The sequence below is a fragment of the Hypanus sabinus genome, chromosome 10, assembly GCF_030144855.1.
Source record: "Hypanus sabinus isolate sHypSab1 chromosome 10, sHypSab1.hap1, whole genome shotgun sequence".
Classification (NCBI taxonomy): domain Eukaryota; kingdom Metazoa; phylum Chordata; class Chondrichthyes; order Myliobatiformes; family Dasyatidae; genus Hypanus; species Hypanus sabinus.
In genome coordinates, this window is record NC_082715.1 from 95,837,640 (window position 1) to 95,855,625 (window position 17,986).

Genomic DNA, 17,986 nt, shown 5'->3' on the forward strand with positions numbered 1-17,986 from the left:
GTCGCAAAAACAAAGGAGCTGGTTATGGACTCCAGGAGGAAAGGAGACAGGCTAACCCCTATTGACATCAACGGATCTGGGGTTGAGAGGATGAACAGCTTTAGGCTCCTCGGCATACACACCACCAAAGATCTCATATGGTCTGTACATAGCCAAAAAAGCACAACAGCGCCTCTTTCACCTCAGACGCTTGAAGAAGTTTGGTACGGGTCTGCAAATCCTTTCTGTAAGAGCACAATTGAGAGCATCCTGACTGGCTGCATCACTGCCTAGTATGGAAACTGTACTCCCCTCAATCACAGGACTCTGCAGAGGGTGGTGCAGACAGCCAGGTGCATCTGTGGATATGAACTTCCCATTATGCAGGACGTTTACAAAGACAGGTAGGTAAAAAGGGCCTGAAGGATCATTGGAGACCCGAGTCACCCCAACCACATGCTGTTCCAGCTGTTACCATCCAGTAAACGGTACCACAGCATAAAAGCCAGGACCAACTTGCTCCAAGACTGCTTCTTCCACCAGGAAGAAGACTGATTAATTCATGCTGATAGTTGTACTTCTATGTTATATTGACTATCTTGTTGTACATACTATTTATTACAAATTAGTATAAATTGCACCTTACACATTTAGACTGAGAAGTATCGTAAAGATTTTTACTCCTCATGTATGTGAAGGAGTTAAGTAATAAAGTCAATTCCATTCAATGGGAACTTTGTCATTGATAACAGTATATAGTATATAGTTTTCTTTTTTCAAGCAGATATAAATGACACACTACATCATTACTATTTATGACTTACCAGTGGCATTCATTTGAGATGCTATGTCTTGTCCGCTTCTTTCATCTGTTGAATTTTTTTCCATAGATTTGTCATCCCCAGATTGTAATAACCTCTGTGTATCCAGTGTTGAATCTAATGAATCTAGCAGTACGACTACAAATTATAAGAATAAATAAGAACAGCTCGATCTAACTAATAAAATAAAATAAAAATACTAAAATAATGATTTGAAATTGCTAAGTATTTTCTCATATTAAATAACCAGTTTTCAAGCTACAGGACAGAAGAATGCACCCTTTGATAAGTGTGCTTAACTCACAACATAGTACACTGAATCCTGCTTTAAAAATTTGGTTCCATTGATTCCAGTGGAACCACATATTAGTGTGGAATTCAATGCTCTATTATTGTAATCAACAGAAAATGCCTTTCTACTCCAATCATTTACTAACACAGCATACACATTGAAATTTAACAGGAAATACAAGTGTGCTTTAGTGTGAAAATATAATACAAACAGAGCACATCTTAGATGTATATTCTTGGGATCTCTTTCAATAGTATCAGAAAGTAATCATTCTAGTCTGCTGAGGAAAAAAGTTTCATTATTTCCTAATTTCAAAGGATTAGAAGAAAATAGGACAGAATTATCAGATCCTATCAGATTTGGGACAATAAGAAATGTAGAAGAAATCAATGAAACCCACAAACACATGTTTTTTTTTTGGAACTATTGCTGTATTGTGGTAAGCATTTTGATACAAATTGACTTAGGAAGAACAAATCATAATGACCTGCAGGATCTGAATATTAAGAGAGAGGGGGAACATGAACAGGTTACAATGATTTCTGAATAATATGCAATTACCACAAATTAAGAGTGGATTTACTGTACTTGCCTTTTGCTAGCATGCCTGGCTTTGCTTCCTAAAATAAAATTAATATAGATGAGTTTGGCTATTTCAAACAGCACCTAGGTTTGTGAAAATATAACAATAATTTCTAATCTTATAATCTAGGGCTTACTTTCAAATAGCACGTTATACTCACAACTTCCTCACTGAACCATTATATAAGAAGAGAAGCAGAGTAAAGCCGTCGGAAGATCAATAGTAATATGAAAATTCAACAGCACAATTACTATATTTCTAAGCAGCTTGCTTTGTCTTTAATTTTAGGGGTAGGTTACGTATAAAAATTTTGTTTTCCTTCATATGCTCACAAACTGGAAAGCGTTTTGCAAGTCCAAGTTTTGCGCAAAGCACAACATGAAAACTGTGGCAATTCAAGAACAAAATAAAATGCAGGTCAGATGAAAAAAATCATATACATGTCTACTCATTTGTGAAACCCTCTTACTCAAAATGTCACCAAGCCTCTAAATAATCACTCCCATCCAAATTTGACTTTCAAGCTAGTGAAGCTACATCTGCTGTCTCATGTTGATCATGTTCTGTTGACTGTCAAATCTATCACCCATCTTGTTACCATGGCAACACAAAGGCTGAACCAGATTTGTTTTCATGATTTTTAAAAGGTGATATAGTTTATGCCACTGAATTCACACACTGTATCTTGCAACTTAGAGCCATCTCTTTTCATTCCTATTGGTAAGTTACCTCTACCTCATCTATTTTTATCCTAATCAGCAGCTAATTTCCTGCTACTCAAATCTTTGAAGGTGCATTGTAGACCTTGACAGCAGCTAACTGCAAAGATGAAGAAAATTTGTAGTATTGTTGATAAGCTATTTTACAAGGGTTTAAAAATACGCTTTTATTGTCAGTTAATGTGCACTATTATGCAGAAAGAACCCAGATCAAATACTCATGTGTTGTGTGTATGCATATGCTAAGCATGTACATGTCACTAAGACATAATTCAAATAGCACACAGAAACATCACATTACGCACGAGATGTTCTTAATCAAATAGTGTGCAACTACAAATAACAAAATTTAGTGAGGTTTACAATGTTGTAATAAACTATAACAATATTATTTTTACATGACAGTATTTTCTTTTACATTTTATAGAAGTTCTTATCTGACTGCCCCAATGAAAGTATTTTTTTTTAAATAGTCCATGTAGTACATCCCATCTAAAATTTGAACACAACTTGAAAAACTCTCCAAAAGATAGCTGGAAAAATTCTAAAAGAAAATGCTTCATCAGTACTGGGAAAAAAATATTTTCTTGTGTTTGTAATTCTCAACCTAAATCATTTGACAATTTGTGGCAAGAATTCAAGTTTTTTAACATGATTACCTGTTCTGTGGCCTCTTTTGTATCTTCAGTGCTTCCTAGATTATATTCCGTTTGCATTATATTGCCATCCGATTCAAATTCTTCACCACCAAACTTATCAGAATCCTCTTCAAAATCATCACTGTAGTGCTTCGAAGCTAGGTGCAAAATTTTAACTATTTATTCTGTGGATATACAATATATTGTACATACATCTGAAACATCTCTAAATAAGAAGTGTTTGTCAATTATCGAACTAGTATGATGGCAGAAAAGTAAACAATTTACACTTTGCTTCAAAGATACCTTCTTTCCAGTCTTGCAATGGTTTTAGCTGAATATCTTAACATAACCATGATTGCAGTACTCCATAAAATAAGATTGCATATTCAACAGTTTGACTAAACAATTATCTAGATCACCAAGGTTATCATCCAAGTTAGAATCCGAATGTATCTTTCACGGCAGCAGAGTATTTCAAATTTCCATTAGGACTTCAAAAATTAAATTGCCATATGTTAATTCAAACACAATCTGCAGTTCAATTCAAAATCAACTTAAATACAGATTCTGCTCTTCAGGTTTTTAACTGTATTCTTGGTGAAAATGTCTTATGTATTTTGTCCTTATTCCAATAAATGACTGCAAAAATGTACAGAGAGGGAGGAAATGCGAAATGACAAAGCATATTTCCAAAGTCTTATGGGCCCAGCAAAACAAAAGACTTTGGACAAGGTCATCATTGACCGAATAGACAGGCATCTTGACCTGCCGAAACTTGATTATTTCCAGAGAGGAGGGTAAAAGTTGACTCCCTACAATGCCAAGTGGTCCTATGGCAATGATTTTTCAAATTTGTAAATATCGCTGAGTCAAACATTTAGAAGCCCAACTCAACACTAACAAACAGCTAAAACCATTCAGCTAAAATAAGAAAAGTCTCTTCCAATTTTCTACAGGATCCGTGGAAGCACTGACCTCCCACATCTTAGAATTCAGCTTTTGTAGAAATTCAAGATGCACTACTAAGGGGCCAATAGTTAATGGCTGATTTTTCCCCTAATGCTAACATTAAATAACATTTTTGTACTCCCAATTTATGATTAAATATTTTTTCCAACTATGCTACCATTCTCGAAAGACAATCTATTTTGTTTCAGTCCTGTTTGTCATTCCATGGCATTTTCTTCTTTCATAGAACATTTCTTAATCAATTTTCTGCACTAATAAAACTCCAAGTCTTACTCTTTTGAGAATTATCTTTGCGTTCTATAATTTTTTTGCCTTTTTACTAAACTGATCTTTTATCATTTTAAATCTTGCAGCATCTACTGTTTTAGTGAAAATGGCACTGTGATGTTACTATTGAGCAATGAAATTAATATTTTTCTAGAATCATAAAGGAAATAAAATAGTCACCAAGCAATTAGCTATAATTGTGTAATGACCCTGAGGTCTTCTCAAAAGAATTTTAGTCACACATACATTAATATTCCTCAGTTTTATCTAAATCTTCAATTAAATTACCTGTGATGCTTTTAGGTTTTGGAGACTCACCATCCCTTGTTTCATCATCCTCCAATGCTACAAACTCATCTTTTCTAGAAACAAAATGAAAAAGATAAAGTGGTGCATTATTCACATACAAGTATCCACAAGATAATGGAAACAAGCATTGGACATTGGTTCTTCATTCTGATGAGTGTGTGCATTTCTTTATCACATATTTAATTATATTAAAGCTTTTTTAATACCTCCTGTATTGATGCAGTTCATTGTGTTTTAACATGCATACTGTGGGATCAGATACCAAAAAAAATAAAGTTTACAAGTATTCTCAAGATACCTTATTAAAATAGATATCTTTAAATGTATTTTTGAAAAAAAATTAAGAGCAATACATCTGAACCCTAGAAATGAAGGGGTTAGGATGAAGGACTTCAACAATCACTTAGATGCAGCAGCAAATTTACAGAAATTTGGATAATTCTACTATTATTGAACATAACAATTGAAAAATTGTGGCTAGTACACTCTGAATTGCTGAAATTGGCTGTCATTCAGTTAGAAGGATGTAGTTACATTGGAGAAAAATTAAGAAAAGGTTCAAATTGACTCTTGAAAAGTTACTTGATAAGGAATAATTAAGCAAAGTTAATCTAAACAAAGTTTGAATGTCTATAACTAAGAGATATTGTCTTAAATAAAGGGTTGGCCATTCAGGACATATGAGAAGTTTAATTCTTAAGAGGAGTGAAGACTCATCTATATTTTTGGTAACTTTTTAGCTTTCAAAGGAATCAAGTCATACAATATTGAATGGCACAACTGGTGGTGAGTGGGGTGGTGGTGAATGAACAACTACTCTTGCCTCCTTAGGTTTCTACAGAAGAAAGATCATTCTGATTATCTTTACAATCTATATTCTTTTCAATTGTAATACCACTACAAATCTGGTATTTGTGACATCTTCAAGCATGTACTCTAAATACGAGAATTTCTGAAAAAATTTTCAATCTTTTTAAAAAGTGAAAGCATATTAACTGAAATACATTTCAGATACCAAATTAGATAAATTTTGTAATTCACCCTAGAGAACCAACTTACAGATTCAAAGCATTTATAGGTGTTGAAGCTGTTGATTCAAGTTCTTTGTTTAGTCTGGAATAGTCAATTGTAGAGGTAGCTCCCTTCTCAATGTTAGCAAAAAAACGTTCTTTCTCCTCTTCTTCTTCGAGTGTATCTAGTCCAGCCCCAAGAGTGCTTACTACAGGGCCTGATGCTATAACAGGATCTAGAAATAAAACCACCTCTGTTAAAAAAAACACATAGCAAACTGGATCCTACTGAACTTGTATTCAACTTGTAAATCATATTCAGTTAGGTATGATAATTAGTTCAGCAAAAATCTACTTCAATTTTCAAAAATGTATTATCTTCACTGAAGAGCTGTGATCAAAATAAAAACAGCAGCATAACACGCAGTTAGAAAATAATCTACACCTTTAATCTGCCCAATAGAAGATGAAAGATTGGGCAAAGAAGTGATAGATGGAATAGAGTGCAGGGAAGTGCATGGACAGAAGGTATAGACTACTTCCTAAATGGGAAGTGAATTCAGAAATCAGAGTTGCAAAGAGACTTGGGAGTCCTAGTGCAGGACTTGCAAGTTGGGTTGGTAGTAAAGAAGGCAAATACAATTTTAGTATTAATTTCCAGAGGATTAATATATAAAACAAGGATGAAATAGTGAGATTTTTTGAGAAATTGGTCAGACTGCATTTAGAGTGCTGGGAGCAGGTTTTAGCCCTATATTTAAGAAAGAATTTTGTTAGCATTAGAGATGGTTCAGAGGTGGTTTATGAGAATGATCCTTGGAATTAAAGGGTTAATACACCAAGAGCATTTGGTGACTTTAAAACTTCTTTCACTGGAGGTTAAAAGAATGAGGGGTATCTCATGAGTATCTACTGCATATTAAAAGGCTTAGATAGAATGGAAGCGGAGATGATGCTTCCAATAGTGGGAGAGTCTAGGATCAGAGAGCAAAGGCTCAGAACACACTGGCATCCATTTAGAACAGAAATGGAGGAATTTCTTCAGCCAGATGATGATGAAACTGTGGAATTCATTATCACAGAAGGCTGTGAAGACTAAATCATTGGGTATATTTAAAGCACAGGTTGATAGGTTCTTGATCAGTAAGGGTGTCAAAGGCAGAAAAATGGTTCGGCACAGCCAAGAAGGGCCAAAAGATCTGTTTCTGTGCTGTAATGTTCCATGGTTCTATGGTTATGTGGAGAAGGAAGGAGGGAATTGGGTTGAGAGGAATGATAAATGGCAGAGCAGTCTTGATGTAATAATTCAACTGTGGTCATGTGATCTATCATTTCACAAGATCTTACTCCACAAGAAAAAAAGCTCCAGCCTATCCTGAAGCTCCTTATAATTTAAGCTCTTTAGTCCTTATAACATCCCTTCCAGCTTAATGACATCCATCCTGTAGATTCCTTACTAGAACTGCTCCAGATGTGGCCTCACCAATGTACTATACAGTTGTAATATGTGGTCCCAACTCTTGTACACAATATCCTAACCAATAAAAGTAATCATGCCGAACAGATTTTACACCAGCCTGTTAACCTCTGTTGCCATTCTCAAGGAACAATGTACTTGTACTCTTTGGTCTTTCAGTTCTACATACTTCAGAGCCATACCATTTACTGTGAAAGTCCTGCCCGAGATTAACTTAGCAAAGTGCAACACGTCACATTTATCTAAGTTTAATTCCATCTGCCACTCTTTGGCCCATTTTCCCAGGTCTTCTAGATCCAGGTGCAACCTTACTTAACCTTATTCACCGTCCACAATGCTTTGATGTTAACTGTAAACTTATTAACTATGCCAATTGCACTCTCATCCAGATCATTAATATATATGACAACAATGAAACCACTGATCCCTGAGGCACACTGCTAGTCACAGGGCTCTAATCTGAAAAACAACCTTCCATTATCACTCTCCAACTCCTTCTATCAAGCTAATTGTAAATCCAGTTGGTTAGCTCACCTTGGACTTCCGATTAAGCAGGATGTTATCAAAGCACTTGCCAAAGTTCTTGTACACAATGTCTACCATCCTGACTTGTCAATAATCTTGGTCACCTCCTCAAAAAAACCTCAGTCAAATTCAGAAAGCTGTATTGACTATTCCTAATCAGTTTTTATCTTTGCAAATGTAGGTGGGTTCTTTCTCTCAATATTCTATCCAGTAACTTTCCCACCACAGATGTTAAGAGTCACTGCTCTGTGGTTACCTGGTTTGTCCCTGATCCATTTCTTAAATAAAAGTACATTAGCAACCCTCCAGTCTTCTAGAACCTCACACATGACTAACGATGATAAAAATAAATCTGCTATGTTCAAACAATTTCTTTTCTACCTTCCCATAATATGCTAGCAGACTCAGGGACTTGTCCATCTTAATGCACTTGAAGACCAGTATCTCCTGACTTGTAAATGAATAGGATGCAAGACATCAGGATTCTCTTCCCTGAGTTCCCCAGCTTCCTTGAATTTCTCAATGGTAAATATCAATGAGAAATATTCACAAGAACTTCTCTATCTCCTGAGGTTCCTTTTATATTGCAAATATAAAACTGTTTTAACTGTCACCACATATTAGATCAATCCTTTTATTAAAGCACTTTTAAAAATAAAACAAACTCTAGTAGAATCTGTTGTCAAGGAAACAGATTTACTACTTTTTCTTACTTGTTAAGCTGAAGAGAAATTTTGTGTCAACGACCATTCACCAGAAATACACAAGGCTAGGAAATAAGCATGCAAAAAAATGGGTGGTGAAAAGAACAAAGAGAACATCTGGAGTAAGATAGAGATGAAGGAATGTTATAGTATAAACAGTGGTAAGCTTGGTGAAAAAATAATGAAGACTTGTTTACTGCAGATGGCCCACCTGTACAAGATGTAAAAAGATGATGAATGAAGGTGGGGGGAAAAAAAAGAGGAAGAAAGAAAGAAAGAAAAAAATTTTGAAAACACCCAACAGGTCAACTAGGATCTGCATGGAGATGAGAACCATGTTAGCTTTACAGGTTGGTGACCATTCATAAGGAATGGCCAGTTTTCATACAAACTATAAAGGCTGTTTATCTGTATCTTCTGATTGCAATGCTACAATCCCAGAATTGCACAACAGAGGAACAGAGCCCTCAGATCCATGACTGTAATGCTTAACTGTGTGTAATGATTCCATTTGTGTATATTAGGCTCGTATCCCTCTAAGTTTTCAAATGACTTTTAAACATTATAGTTGTTTCTACCTCCACCAATTTCTCGTGTAACTACTCACCATCCTACATGAAAAAAAACCTTCAGATCTCCTTTAAATCTCTCCTCCCCCCCACTTAGAATCTTTTCTTTCAAAAGCAAGGGAATATCGAAGTGAAGGTCATAAGTTTATGAGAGGAATCTTATAATTCCTTGCATAGTTTAATAAACCTGAGTAAGGTAACCCTTCAGCCTCCTACAAGAAAATAAATCCAGCCGATACAACCTTTCCTTATAATAACAGCCCTATACTCCAGGCAACATCCTGGCGAATATTTTCTGCACTCTCTCTATTGGTACTACATCATTCTTGTATTGCGGCAAGCAGAACTGTGCACAATACTTTAGGTGCAGCCCCACCAAAGTTCAGTTCAGGTCAACATGACATTCCAATTCTTATACTCAGATCCTCAGCCAATGAAGTCAAGCATATAAAATGCCTTTTCACTAACCTATCCACCTGAGCCAACACTTTGGGGAAGTATAAATTTGAACCTCGTGGTCTCTCAAGTAACACACACAAGATGCTTGAGAAATACAGCAGGCCAGGCAGTGTCTATGGAAAAGAGGTAAAATTTCAATGTTTCGGGCTGAAACCCAAATCAGGATCTTCACCAATAACTTCAACAATTTTCCTATCATTGGCAAACTTACTGATCAATCTATCTACCTTCTAAAGCATTTATATACATTAGAAAACAACTAGTTTTAATGCTTATTCTCCACTGCCATTTCTATACAAAGGAACACTGCCTACTCTCCAGTCTTCTGCATCTCACCTGTGAGAAACAAAATTTCCAAAACTTCCGAACCCCAGAAATCCCCTTTCTTGTCTCCCTTAGCAAACTTGGGGAGATCCCATCACTCTCCAATATGTCTAACACTTCCTCTTCCCGGATACTTATGTACTCCTGAATATCCACAAATCCCTCCCTCAATTCTCCAGCCTGCACATCCCTCCTCTTAGTGAACTCCAATGAAAAGTATTCATTTAAAATTTCGCTCAGAGACCCATCTAGTCCACAACAAACTACAACCCAGTGGCTATGAACGGCCAGTTAGAGAATTAAATGCTGTTCCTCATTCTCACACAGGGCTTCACTGAAACAATGCAAGATGCCAATAGGAGTGGTCAGAGTGAAATAAAATATTCTGTACTTCACAGGTCATGGAGTGTTTTATTTTCTCAATCCCTTTGTTTCTCACTCATTGCCTTCAGGCAGATTACTTACAATTAATAAACTATTCCCATTTCTTCTCAGCTGGCAAATCCACTATTTACATTAGAATTGCTTTTGATTTCTATTCTATTATTAATATAGTCGGAATTGATTTGGTTTCCAATTATTCAAATAATACATTAATTAAGTAACAGATCATTAAAAAGGCCTACTGCATTCTCTATTTGCAGAATCAATGGACATTTTCTCACTTTCTTATTCCAATTCCACGCAGAAAATATTTCATACCATTTGGTTCCAAACTGTCTTTGCTGATGGATACAGATGTCCTCTCAGCACCCTGAGGCAAAACCTTCTCCTCTTGTTGCATTTCTTCAGCCTCTGGAATTGACCCTGGGAACCTCTGGGATTTGAGAAAGCTCTGACTGGTTGGCAGCATGTCTGGCATTTTGCCAAGAGAAAGTGAAAATATTTTGTTTAACTTGAAGTGACCATATTTCTTCAGTGTACAACCATTGCAAATATTACTCAAGCATAGCAAATCTTCAAGAGAAACTACAAACAGTGGAGAAGCAAAAGGAGTCCCTTATGTACACAGGCACAAATATTAAAGCGCAGATACAAAAGATTATCAAAACAAACTGAATTTTAGCCTCTACCATATGGGAGTTGAAATATAAAAGTGAAGAAAGAATGCTGCATTTGCAGATAGAAACCTTCTGTCTGCAATACTGCATTCATTGTAAGTACTCAGGAAAGATACATTAACCTCAATGCACTTTTAGCAGACTTGTCAAAATAGTACTAGGACATACAGGGTTAATTATAAAGGAAAGTTGATCTGTTTTCTTGAGCTGAAACATTCAGAGATTATCTAATTTAGGTCTGTTGATCATTTCCTCATCACCTTTGCCAATTTCAGCTAACTCAACTCAGCAATTTCAACTGCCCCTTGGCAATTGAACCCAAGATTTCTATTAGCCTCCTTGGGATAAAGAAATCCTCTCAAAATTCTGCTGAGCTCTGGTACTTTTGTTCTCACCTGTTCCTACCAGAAGAAACACTGTTTCTTGTCTAGGGAATTCACTAATCAATTTAGATACATAAATAAAAATAAAATAATCACACATAACAGAACATTCAAAATCAAAATAGTGGTTATTAATAAGGAATAAATATCAAATTTTGAAGAGGTCTTTGAAACACACAGAATTATACATAAATGAAGCAGAAAGACAGGCTCAAACTAGAGATTTTTCAAGGACCTTGCCAACTGGCTACTCCTTGGAAAACTCTCTAATACACAGACAGCAATATGTAGAATATGGGTATGCTTTATCAGAAGTGCTGATCTCACTCTGTCCTGAACTTATTATTCAATAAGCTATTGAGTCAAGGTCCATATACACTTCAGGTCTATCCCCTAATGTCATGCCAGCTGCAGCAAGCACACCTAACTTAGCCCAGTAATTTGAATGGATTCACTGGCTTGCATTTTAAAAAGGTGTTTAGACAGTTGTTTTCTTAATTCCAGTAAACATTTATGCTTTAATTAATAAATGATTTGTGTATTTTTAAAATGTGATTTTCAAAATATTTTTATCTTCAACTAAAAAGAACTCAACTGTTGTCAAAGTTCTCTGATAATTAAAGATACTAGAAAATCCTCCTGACTACATGAGCTGCTGTCAGTCAAGTCTGTGTGATGAGCCTCAGCTCTCCGTATCTTTGTAGCCACTTATATTCCACAGCACCACACAAAAGGACCCAAGGATGATTCTGACAATAAATCCATGTCTGGATCTGAGACTTGGCTACTTGTATTCCCATAGCTATTTGAATGGACTATACCCTTCCTTAATAATTTATTGGCTCTAAATGCATTTTGGAAATGCTAAAAAATGCCATACAAGTCTTAGATCTACCCTGCTTCCTCAGTAAATGTTGTTATGAGCATCTATATTTCTAGGGAAGTATAGTTTAACCACTATTGAGAGAACTTATTGTTTACTGCTCACTGGTTCCACAGTACATTTATGATATTATATAATAAAACAAATACCCTCATGAGAACCTGGGCTTTGTGACTGTACATTTCCATCATGCTCTTCACCAATTCCTTTCTTCACTGTTTCAATGCCAGCATCAACTACAGCTGGCTGCCTTTTCAGTTTGACAAACCTCCTCAGAGGAGGTTCTTGGATGGAGAAGATTAGAAACGTGCCCAGAGATTCAAACAGTACAAAGAGAAGCAGACAAAAGAAAACAAGTTAAAAGATAAGCAATAGGAAAACAGAATGATAAAAGGCTTGATTCAAATAATAAAAAATGGAAATTTTAAATAATTACAGTTTACTGTACATACACCGGAGAACAGTATCTAGAGGTTTCCATGTCATGATGTTGTGCTACCCTCCTGTGGCCAAACTTCAAAGAACCGACATCATACTTCTGTTGCAAAAGAAAAGGCTGGTACTTACGTCCTTCATCAGAATCATCATCATTAATCCACCATGGTTTTGTATCCTTTTCAGTTCCCTTCCTATTATGCTGCCCCAGTGAACTCAGAACACTGGATTTTGGTGAATTTGCTAGGTCAATAGACTCATCTGAAACAGACTGGAATATGTGTATACTGATCAGTACAAGAAAAAAGGTCAGAGTAATCAAGAACTGAAGTATTAAAAGCTTTCACATTCGTAAATGTAGACCACCATGCATTGAACAATTTTAAGTTTAATGAAACATATTTTTCAACTGAATAAGATTTTGACAAACATTTCATTTTTCAATACCCAATGTGCATAGATAGTTTGAAATTTGTAAATATCCAATGATAACTTGTTAAAAACATTGAGCAAATATCAGCATTTCCAATCTTGAAAGCTGGAATTTTCAATGACACCTATTTTTGAAAGAAATTCTAAATTTGTTAGAAGGAAATTAATTTGAAGCCTAACAATAGATTTGACAGTGAAGTTTAAGTACATGTGGTTGTGTTAGTTATTAACTAGTCACTCATTGAATATATCAAGTTCTGTTGGAGCCCCTTTGATTTCAAATAGTAATTTTCTCTTTTCACAGATGCTGACTAACTTGTTGTGTGATTTCATTATTTTCTAGTCTTTTTTTTTGCTGAAACTTATTTTAAGTCTCAACCAATTAAAAAAATATTTGCAAGACTAAGAAATGTTGCAAGGTAAATTTCAATTCCTTCTACTTCAAATAATAGTGAGCTTCAAGGGATAGAAAATTGGATTGAAAAAATGAGGGGAAAAATGGGGAAGGACTACTGGAATGGGTGCAGAGTACTTAAAGAAATGAGGATGAAGAAGGGCAGGAAATGGCACTGGCAGACAAAATTATGTAAAATAACAAAGAATTTTAGAGAATATTCAATGAAAGTACCATCCGTTTGGGATCAAAGAGGCAAGATACCAAGAGCTATGCAGTTTGTAGACTTCAGACAGATCTTTGACAAGCTCCCATGTGGAGGCTAGTCCAAAAGGTTAGAGCTCATGGGCTCTAGGGAAAGATGGAAAATTGGTATTATTAGTAGGGTACAGAGTGATTTGCAAGAATAATTTTGTGATTCCAAGACCATGACAAGTGATGTATTAAGGAATCATTGTTGGGTCCATTTTAATGAACAATTTGGTTGTAAATGTAAAAGTTAGTACATAATTTACTGGCAAATCATAATTATTTATGAACCGAAGAATTAAGAGTCAGTTAATTATGAGATTGAAGGGCAATTGAGAAAAAAATTAGTGATGTCTTTTCAGAATAGCAGGTTTGCTTTCCTAATAGGAGACTAATAAACCAGATTTCTTTTCACAACAAGCAAGATTAATACTACTGGAACTAGTTTCTTTTTAAGTTCCTGATTGTTATAATGATTTGAAATTGAAATCTTCATGCCTCATGTTCTGAACCAACAGCTCAGAGTTCTGGATATTAGACCAGTAACATCATGCTACCCATTCCCATGGACAGTTGGAAAAAGGAAAACAAATGAATCAAATACAGTTACAAACATATAAAATAGCGGTAGCATGGTATAAAATAACAGATTATACACAAGTCCTAGAAGTAAATTTCTTACAATTACTTGATCATGGTACCAACTACCTCAGAACTTACTCCTGCAGGTGCCACTTCATACCAGACAATTGTAAACTGTAATTTTGAAAGTGCTTTTTTTAAAGAGAGTATTAAGATATATAGATAAATCCTTATGTAATTTTATCCAGTGCACTGTTGTAACCATTTTTCCCATCAACCACAGATCTAAACTATGCCCCAGGTGCTAACTAATTTTCCTGTACACTATCAGAATCTGTTGCTTTCCTTATTGTTATCATGACAAATTTCTTAACTAGTCATTTACACTCCTGCAGTTTACTGTTAGCATAAAAATCATGCATATCACAAAACACAAATTATTTTCCATTATCTGCAAAAAAAACATTTAAAATCATAAATATTTCTGATATTATACCTCTTTCAAGAATTGTTCAAACTGCTCTTCTATTTCTTCTTTGGTGAGTTTACGACTCATGATTATGTTAGATGATTCTTCAGATAGGTACTCTAGAATAACATAGCATAGGCATCAGTTGAAGAATGTAGCCAATGTTTTTAAGAATGTTTTACAGATTAGCTGCCGGTTTGTGCGGCTGTTGTTTGCTAGAACATTTCTTGCTTATAATATGTGATAGTTGCGTGCATAAACACATTATGGGAAATCTGCATTACAAAACAATTCAGTCAATGTGAAAAGGGTGTTTAGGGGTTAGAAAGTTTCAGACTCACAATAACAATTTTACATTTCCCCCCTCCAAGGGTGTTTTTATTAGCCATAAGTTGATTTTATTACAGCAGGCTAAATAATGACTCCTGATGAAAGATCTCAGCCTGAAAAATTGATTGTTTGCTGTTTTCATGGATACTGCCTGGCCTACTGAGTTCCTCCAGTGTTTTATGTTAAATGTTGCATTTTACATTAATTAAGAATATCAACAGAAGTTGTATTTTATTTGTGGATACAATAGGGTCTTTTATGAGGCTCTTAGAAAGGTACATGGAGCTTAGAAAAATAACGGGCTATGTGGTAGGTAAATTCTAGGCAGTTTCTAGAGTAGATTACATGGTCGGCAAAACATCGGGGTCCAGAAGGCCTGTAATGTTCTAGAAGTAATTGATTGTCGATTTCCAAATTAATTCTATTAAATGGTCACCCTAGCTGAACTGGTAGTTTCATTGATTAGTCTGAGGAGGTCACATGTAAACAATTTATGTAAAACCCCTCCCCAGTCTTTTTTTAACCGTGAGTTTTTTTCACGTCAATTTCCAAAGTAACTCTTTTAAATAGCATTCTGCATTGAAACTGGCGGTCGGTGCCCTTAAGAAACAAAGCGTCTGATTATTGCAAGCTAGTTTCCAATCAAAATCCAGCCCACGTAAACGAAATACTGTTCCTGAATTCATTAACCTTGAACAAGTCGCCCAAGTCTAGTACAGGCTGAAAACATGGTACTGATAAAAAGGGAAATGGCTTTCAGACACAGCCAGTTTATCCATGTATTTGTTTATCAAGGTATATTGAGGAACCCAAATAAAAAATTGCAATCCATGTAGCAGGTTCCCAGCTGTCAATACTGAAACGATTTGTAATGCGAAGACATTGCGCTGCACTATCAAAGTAAAATGTGCTAGAGGGTGATTACAAGCTCTCTGTACATCAATTTAAAACTTCACGTCATAGCTTATCTGTTAGTGAAAAGATGTCTGCAGCTTTCCAACCTCCCCCCGGGGCAACAAAAAAAAGGTATATACTATCAAACTCACGAATTGTGGATAATGAAATAAGGGCTGTCTCCCCCTACCCCCGGGATGCAAGAGGGCTGGAGGAACCACCCAACTCCCCGCGGCGTTCAAGGGTCGCTCCCCTTGCCACACTCCCTCCGCACCCCCGCAAGATCCGAGGGATCACTTCCCCTGCTTCGTTGAGCATTTAAACATCTTTATTTTAACCAAAGTATCGTCTTCCTGCGGAACTTGAACGCTCGCTCTCTTTCCTACAGAATTTACTGAGCCTCTCTCTGATGCATTGTGAGACCTCCTGCCTTATTCCTCTGTGCCCCGTCGCTTCCGAGGTTGTACCAGTACCAGCGGCGGTGTGGCCGGCCTCTCGCCCCGCCTGCGATTGGCTGACCAGCGGGCCCCTTTCTCCAAAGCCCGCGCGTCCGGCCCGCCGTGAATGACAGGAAGCTTCATGAGAACGAAGGGGCGGCGGTGCAATGTGAATTGACAAGGGCTGCCAGCCACTCTGGACCCAGAGTTTGCCCGCAATTGGCCTCGCTGCATCAATCGCCGCTTACGGGAGGCGGGGTTATTTCTGAGTCACAAGAGCAACAAATAATGCCCCAGAGGAACCAGCGGGTCAAGCAACATCTATGGGACGGAGATGTTTCGGGTCAAAATCCTACACCCTACCCTCCAAACCGCTTCAATTCCCATCGCAGTCGCCATGGTGCATTCAGTTTTCAGTTTCAACTGCCAACTTTGTTATTTCAGAGTAAAGGAGCATTATTGTCCGCTTACCCTAAGAGGCAGCCACGTGAACGCCGGAGGTGGCTGGCTACCTGCGGGCGTGGATGAGTTTAGGCCACGCCGATGGGCGTTGCAAGGCAACAAGACGCCGGAGCAGACGGAAGCCGCCACGGGCTGGCCTCAGCTCACGGATTGTATTCAGTGATTGAGATCGAAACGACAACGTTCGCACTAAGGATGAAGACAGACATCACAAGTACACTCGTTCTACTTTGTAATGTAACCATCAGACCTATAATGAGTTCAATTTAAACTAATCAAATTCTCCCTGAACATGATCCACGTCTGTTCCCTGCCTGTCCATCTGTCTTGTCTGAAAACCTCTTAATAAGCGATGTTACAGTATTGTATCTGCCTCCATCACTTCCCTTGGCAGTATGTTCCAGACAATTTTATGTGTAAAGAATCTTGCCTCGTAAATTTCCATTGATCTTTCTCCTCTCACTTTACAGTTATGCCTTCTACTATTTGCCATTTTCCACCTGGAGGAAAATATTCTATCTAGCTTATCTATATCTGTCATTTATATTGTAACAGGTCATCACTCATGCTCCAGAGAAAATTAACTTTGTCTATCCTCTTCTCATAGTTAATATACATCCATCGATTTATAATTAATAAGTAAAATGGATAGGAGACATAAGATACTTATGGGGTTTCACCATAATTAATTGAGCCGAAATCAATAGTCTTAATTTTGGACTAAGTATCTTATTCTGCTCATTCTAAACCCCCTTGAAGTCATTCGTAGATTCCCAAACACCCCAGTGAATCTCTTCTGCATCTCCACTAAAGCCTTTTAGCGCAGTGACCAGAATGGCACTTAACACTCTAGAGGTGGCCTCACCAACGTTTTATGCAGTTTCATGACTGAATTATTCAGGGCATTCTCTACCGCCCTCACCATCTGTGTTGAAGCTATGGACTTGTATCCCAAAATCTCTGTACATCTGTGCTCCTGCGGATCCTGTAATTTACTATATACTTTCTTATTGCATTTAATCTCCAAAATGCATTATGTCATTTGTCTGGATTAAATTTCATCTATTATTTGTCTGCCTAAATTACTATATCCTTTGACAACCTACCTTAGATGATGGAATTGATGGCTTTATTGCAAAGTTTGCAGACTAAATGAAGATACGTAGGTGGAGGGGCAGGTAGGTTTGAGGAAGTAGACAGGCTACAGAAGGACTTAAGCAGGTTAGGAGAAATGGCAGATGGAATACAGTGTCTGGGAGTGTATGGTCGTGCACTTTGGTGGAAGAAATGAAAGGATTGACTATTTTCTAAATGGAGAGAAAATACA

General features: G+C 36.7%; 1 protein-coding gene across 5 annotated transcripts in view; it reads right to left on the reverse strand.

Annotated features, from left to right (window-relative positions):
* cep162 (centrosomal protein 162) overlaps positions 1-17,775 on the reverse strand; it is a 101,371-nt gene extending 83,596 nt beyond the window's left edge. The window contains exons 1-9 of one of the 5 annotated variants that reach the window (XM_059982347.1): positions 16,669-17,775; positions 14,564-14,655; positions 12,543-12,681; positions 10,351-10,503; positions 5,640-5,826; positions 4,560-4,633; positions 3,054-3,190; positions 1,685-1,712; positions 804-938 (exon numbers count right to left, since the gene is read on the reverse strand). In XM_059982347.1, coding sequence (XP_059838330.1) covers positions 804-938; positions 1,685-1,712; positions 3,054-3,190; positions 4,560-4,633; positions 5,640-5,826; positions 10,351-10,503; positions 12,543-12,681; positions 14,564-14,623 — 913 coding nt within the window. In that variant the 5' untranslated portion in view covers positions 14,624-14,655; positions 16,669-17,775. Of the gene's footprint in view, positions 1-803; positions 939-1,684; positions 1,713-3,053; positions 3,191-4,559; positions 4,634-5,639; positions 5,827-10,350; positions 10,504-12,542; positions 12,682-14,563; positions 14,656-15,912; positions 16,153-16,183 lie in introns of those variants that run through there. The other 4 variants (XM_059982345.1, XM_059982346.1, XM_059982348.1 and 1 more) reach the window with 4 other exon arrangements.
* Between the last annotated feature and the right edge of the window lie 211 nt (positions 17,776-17,986).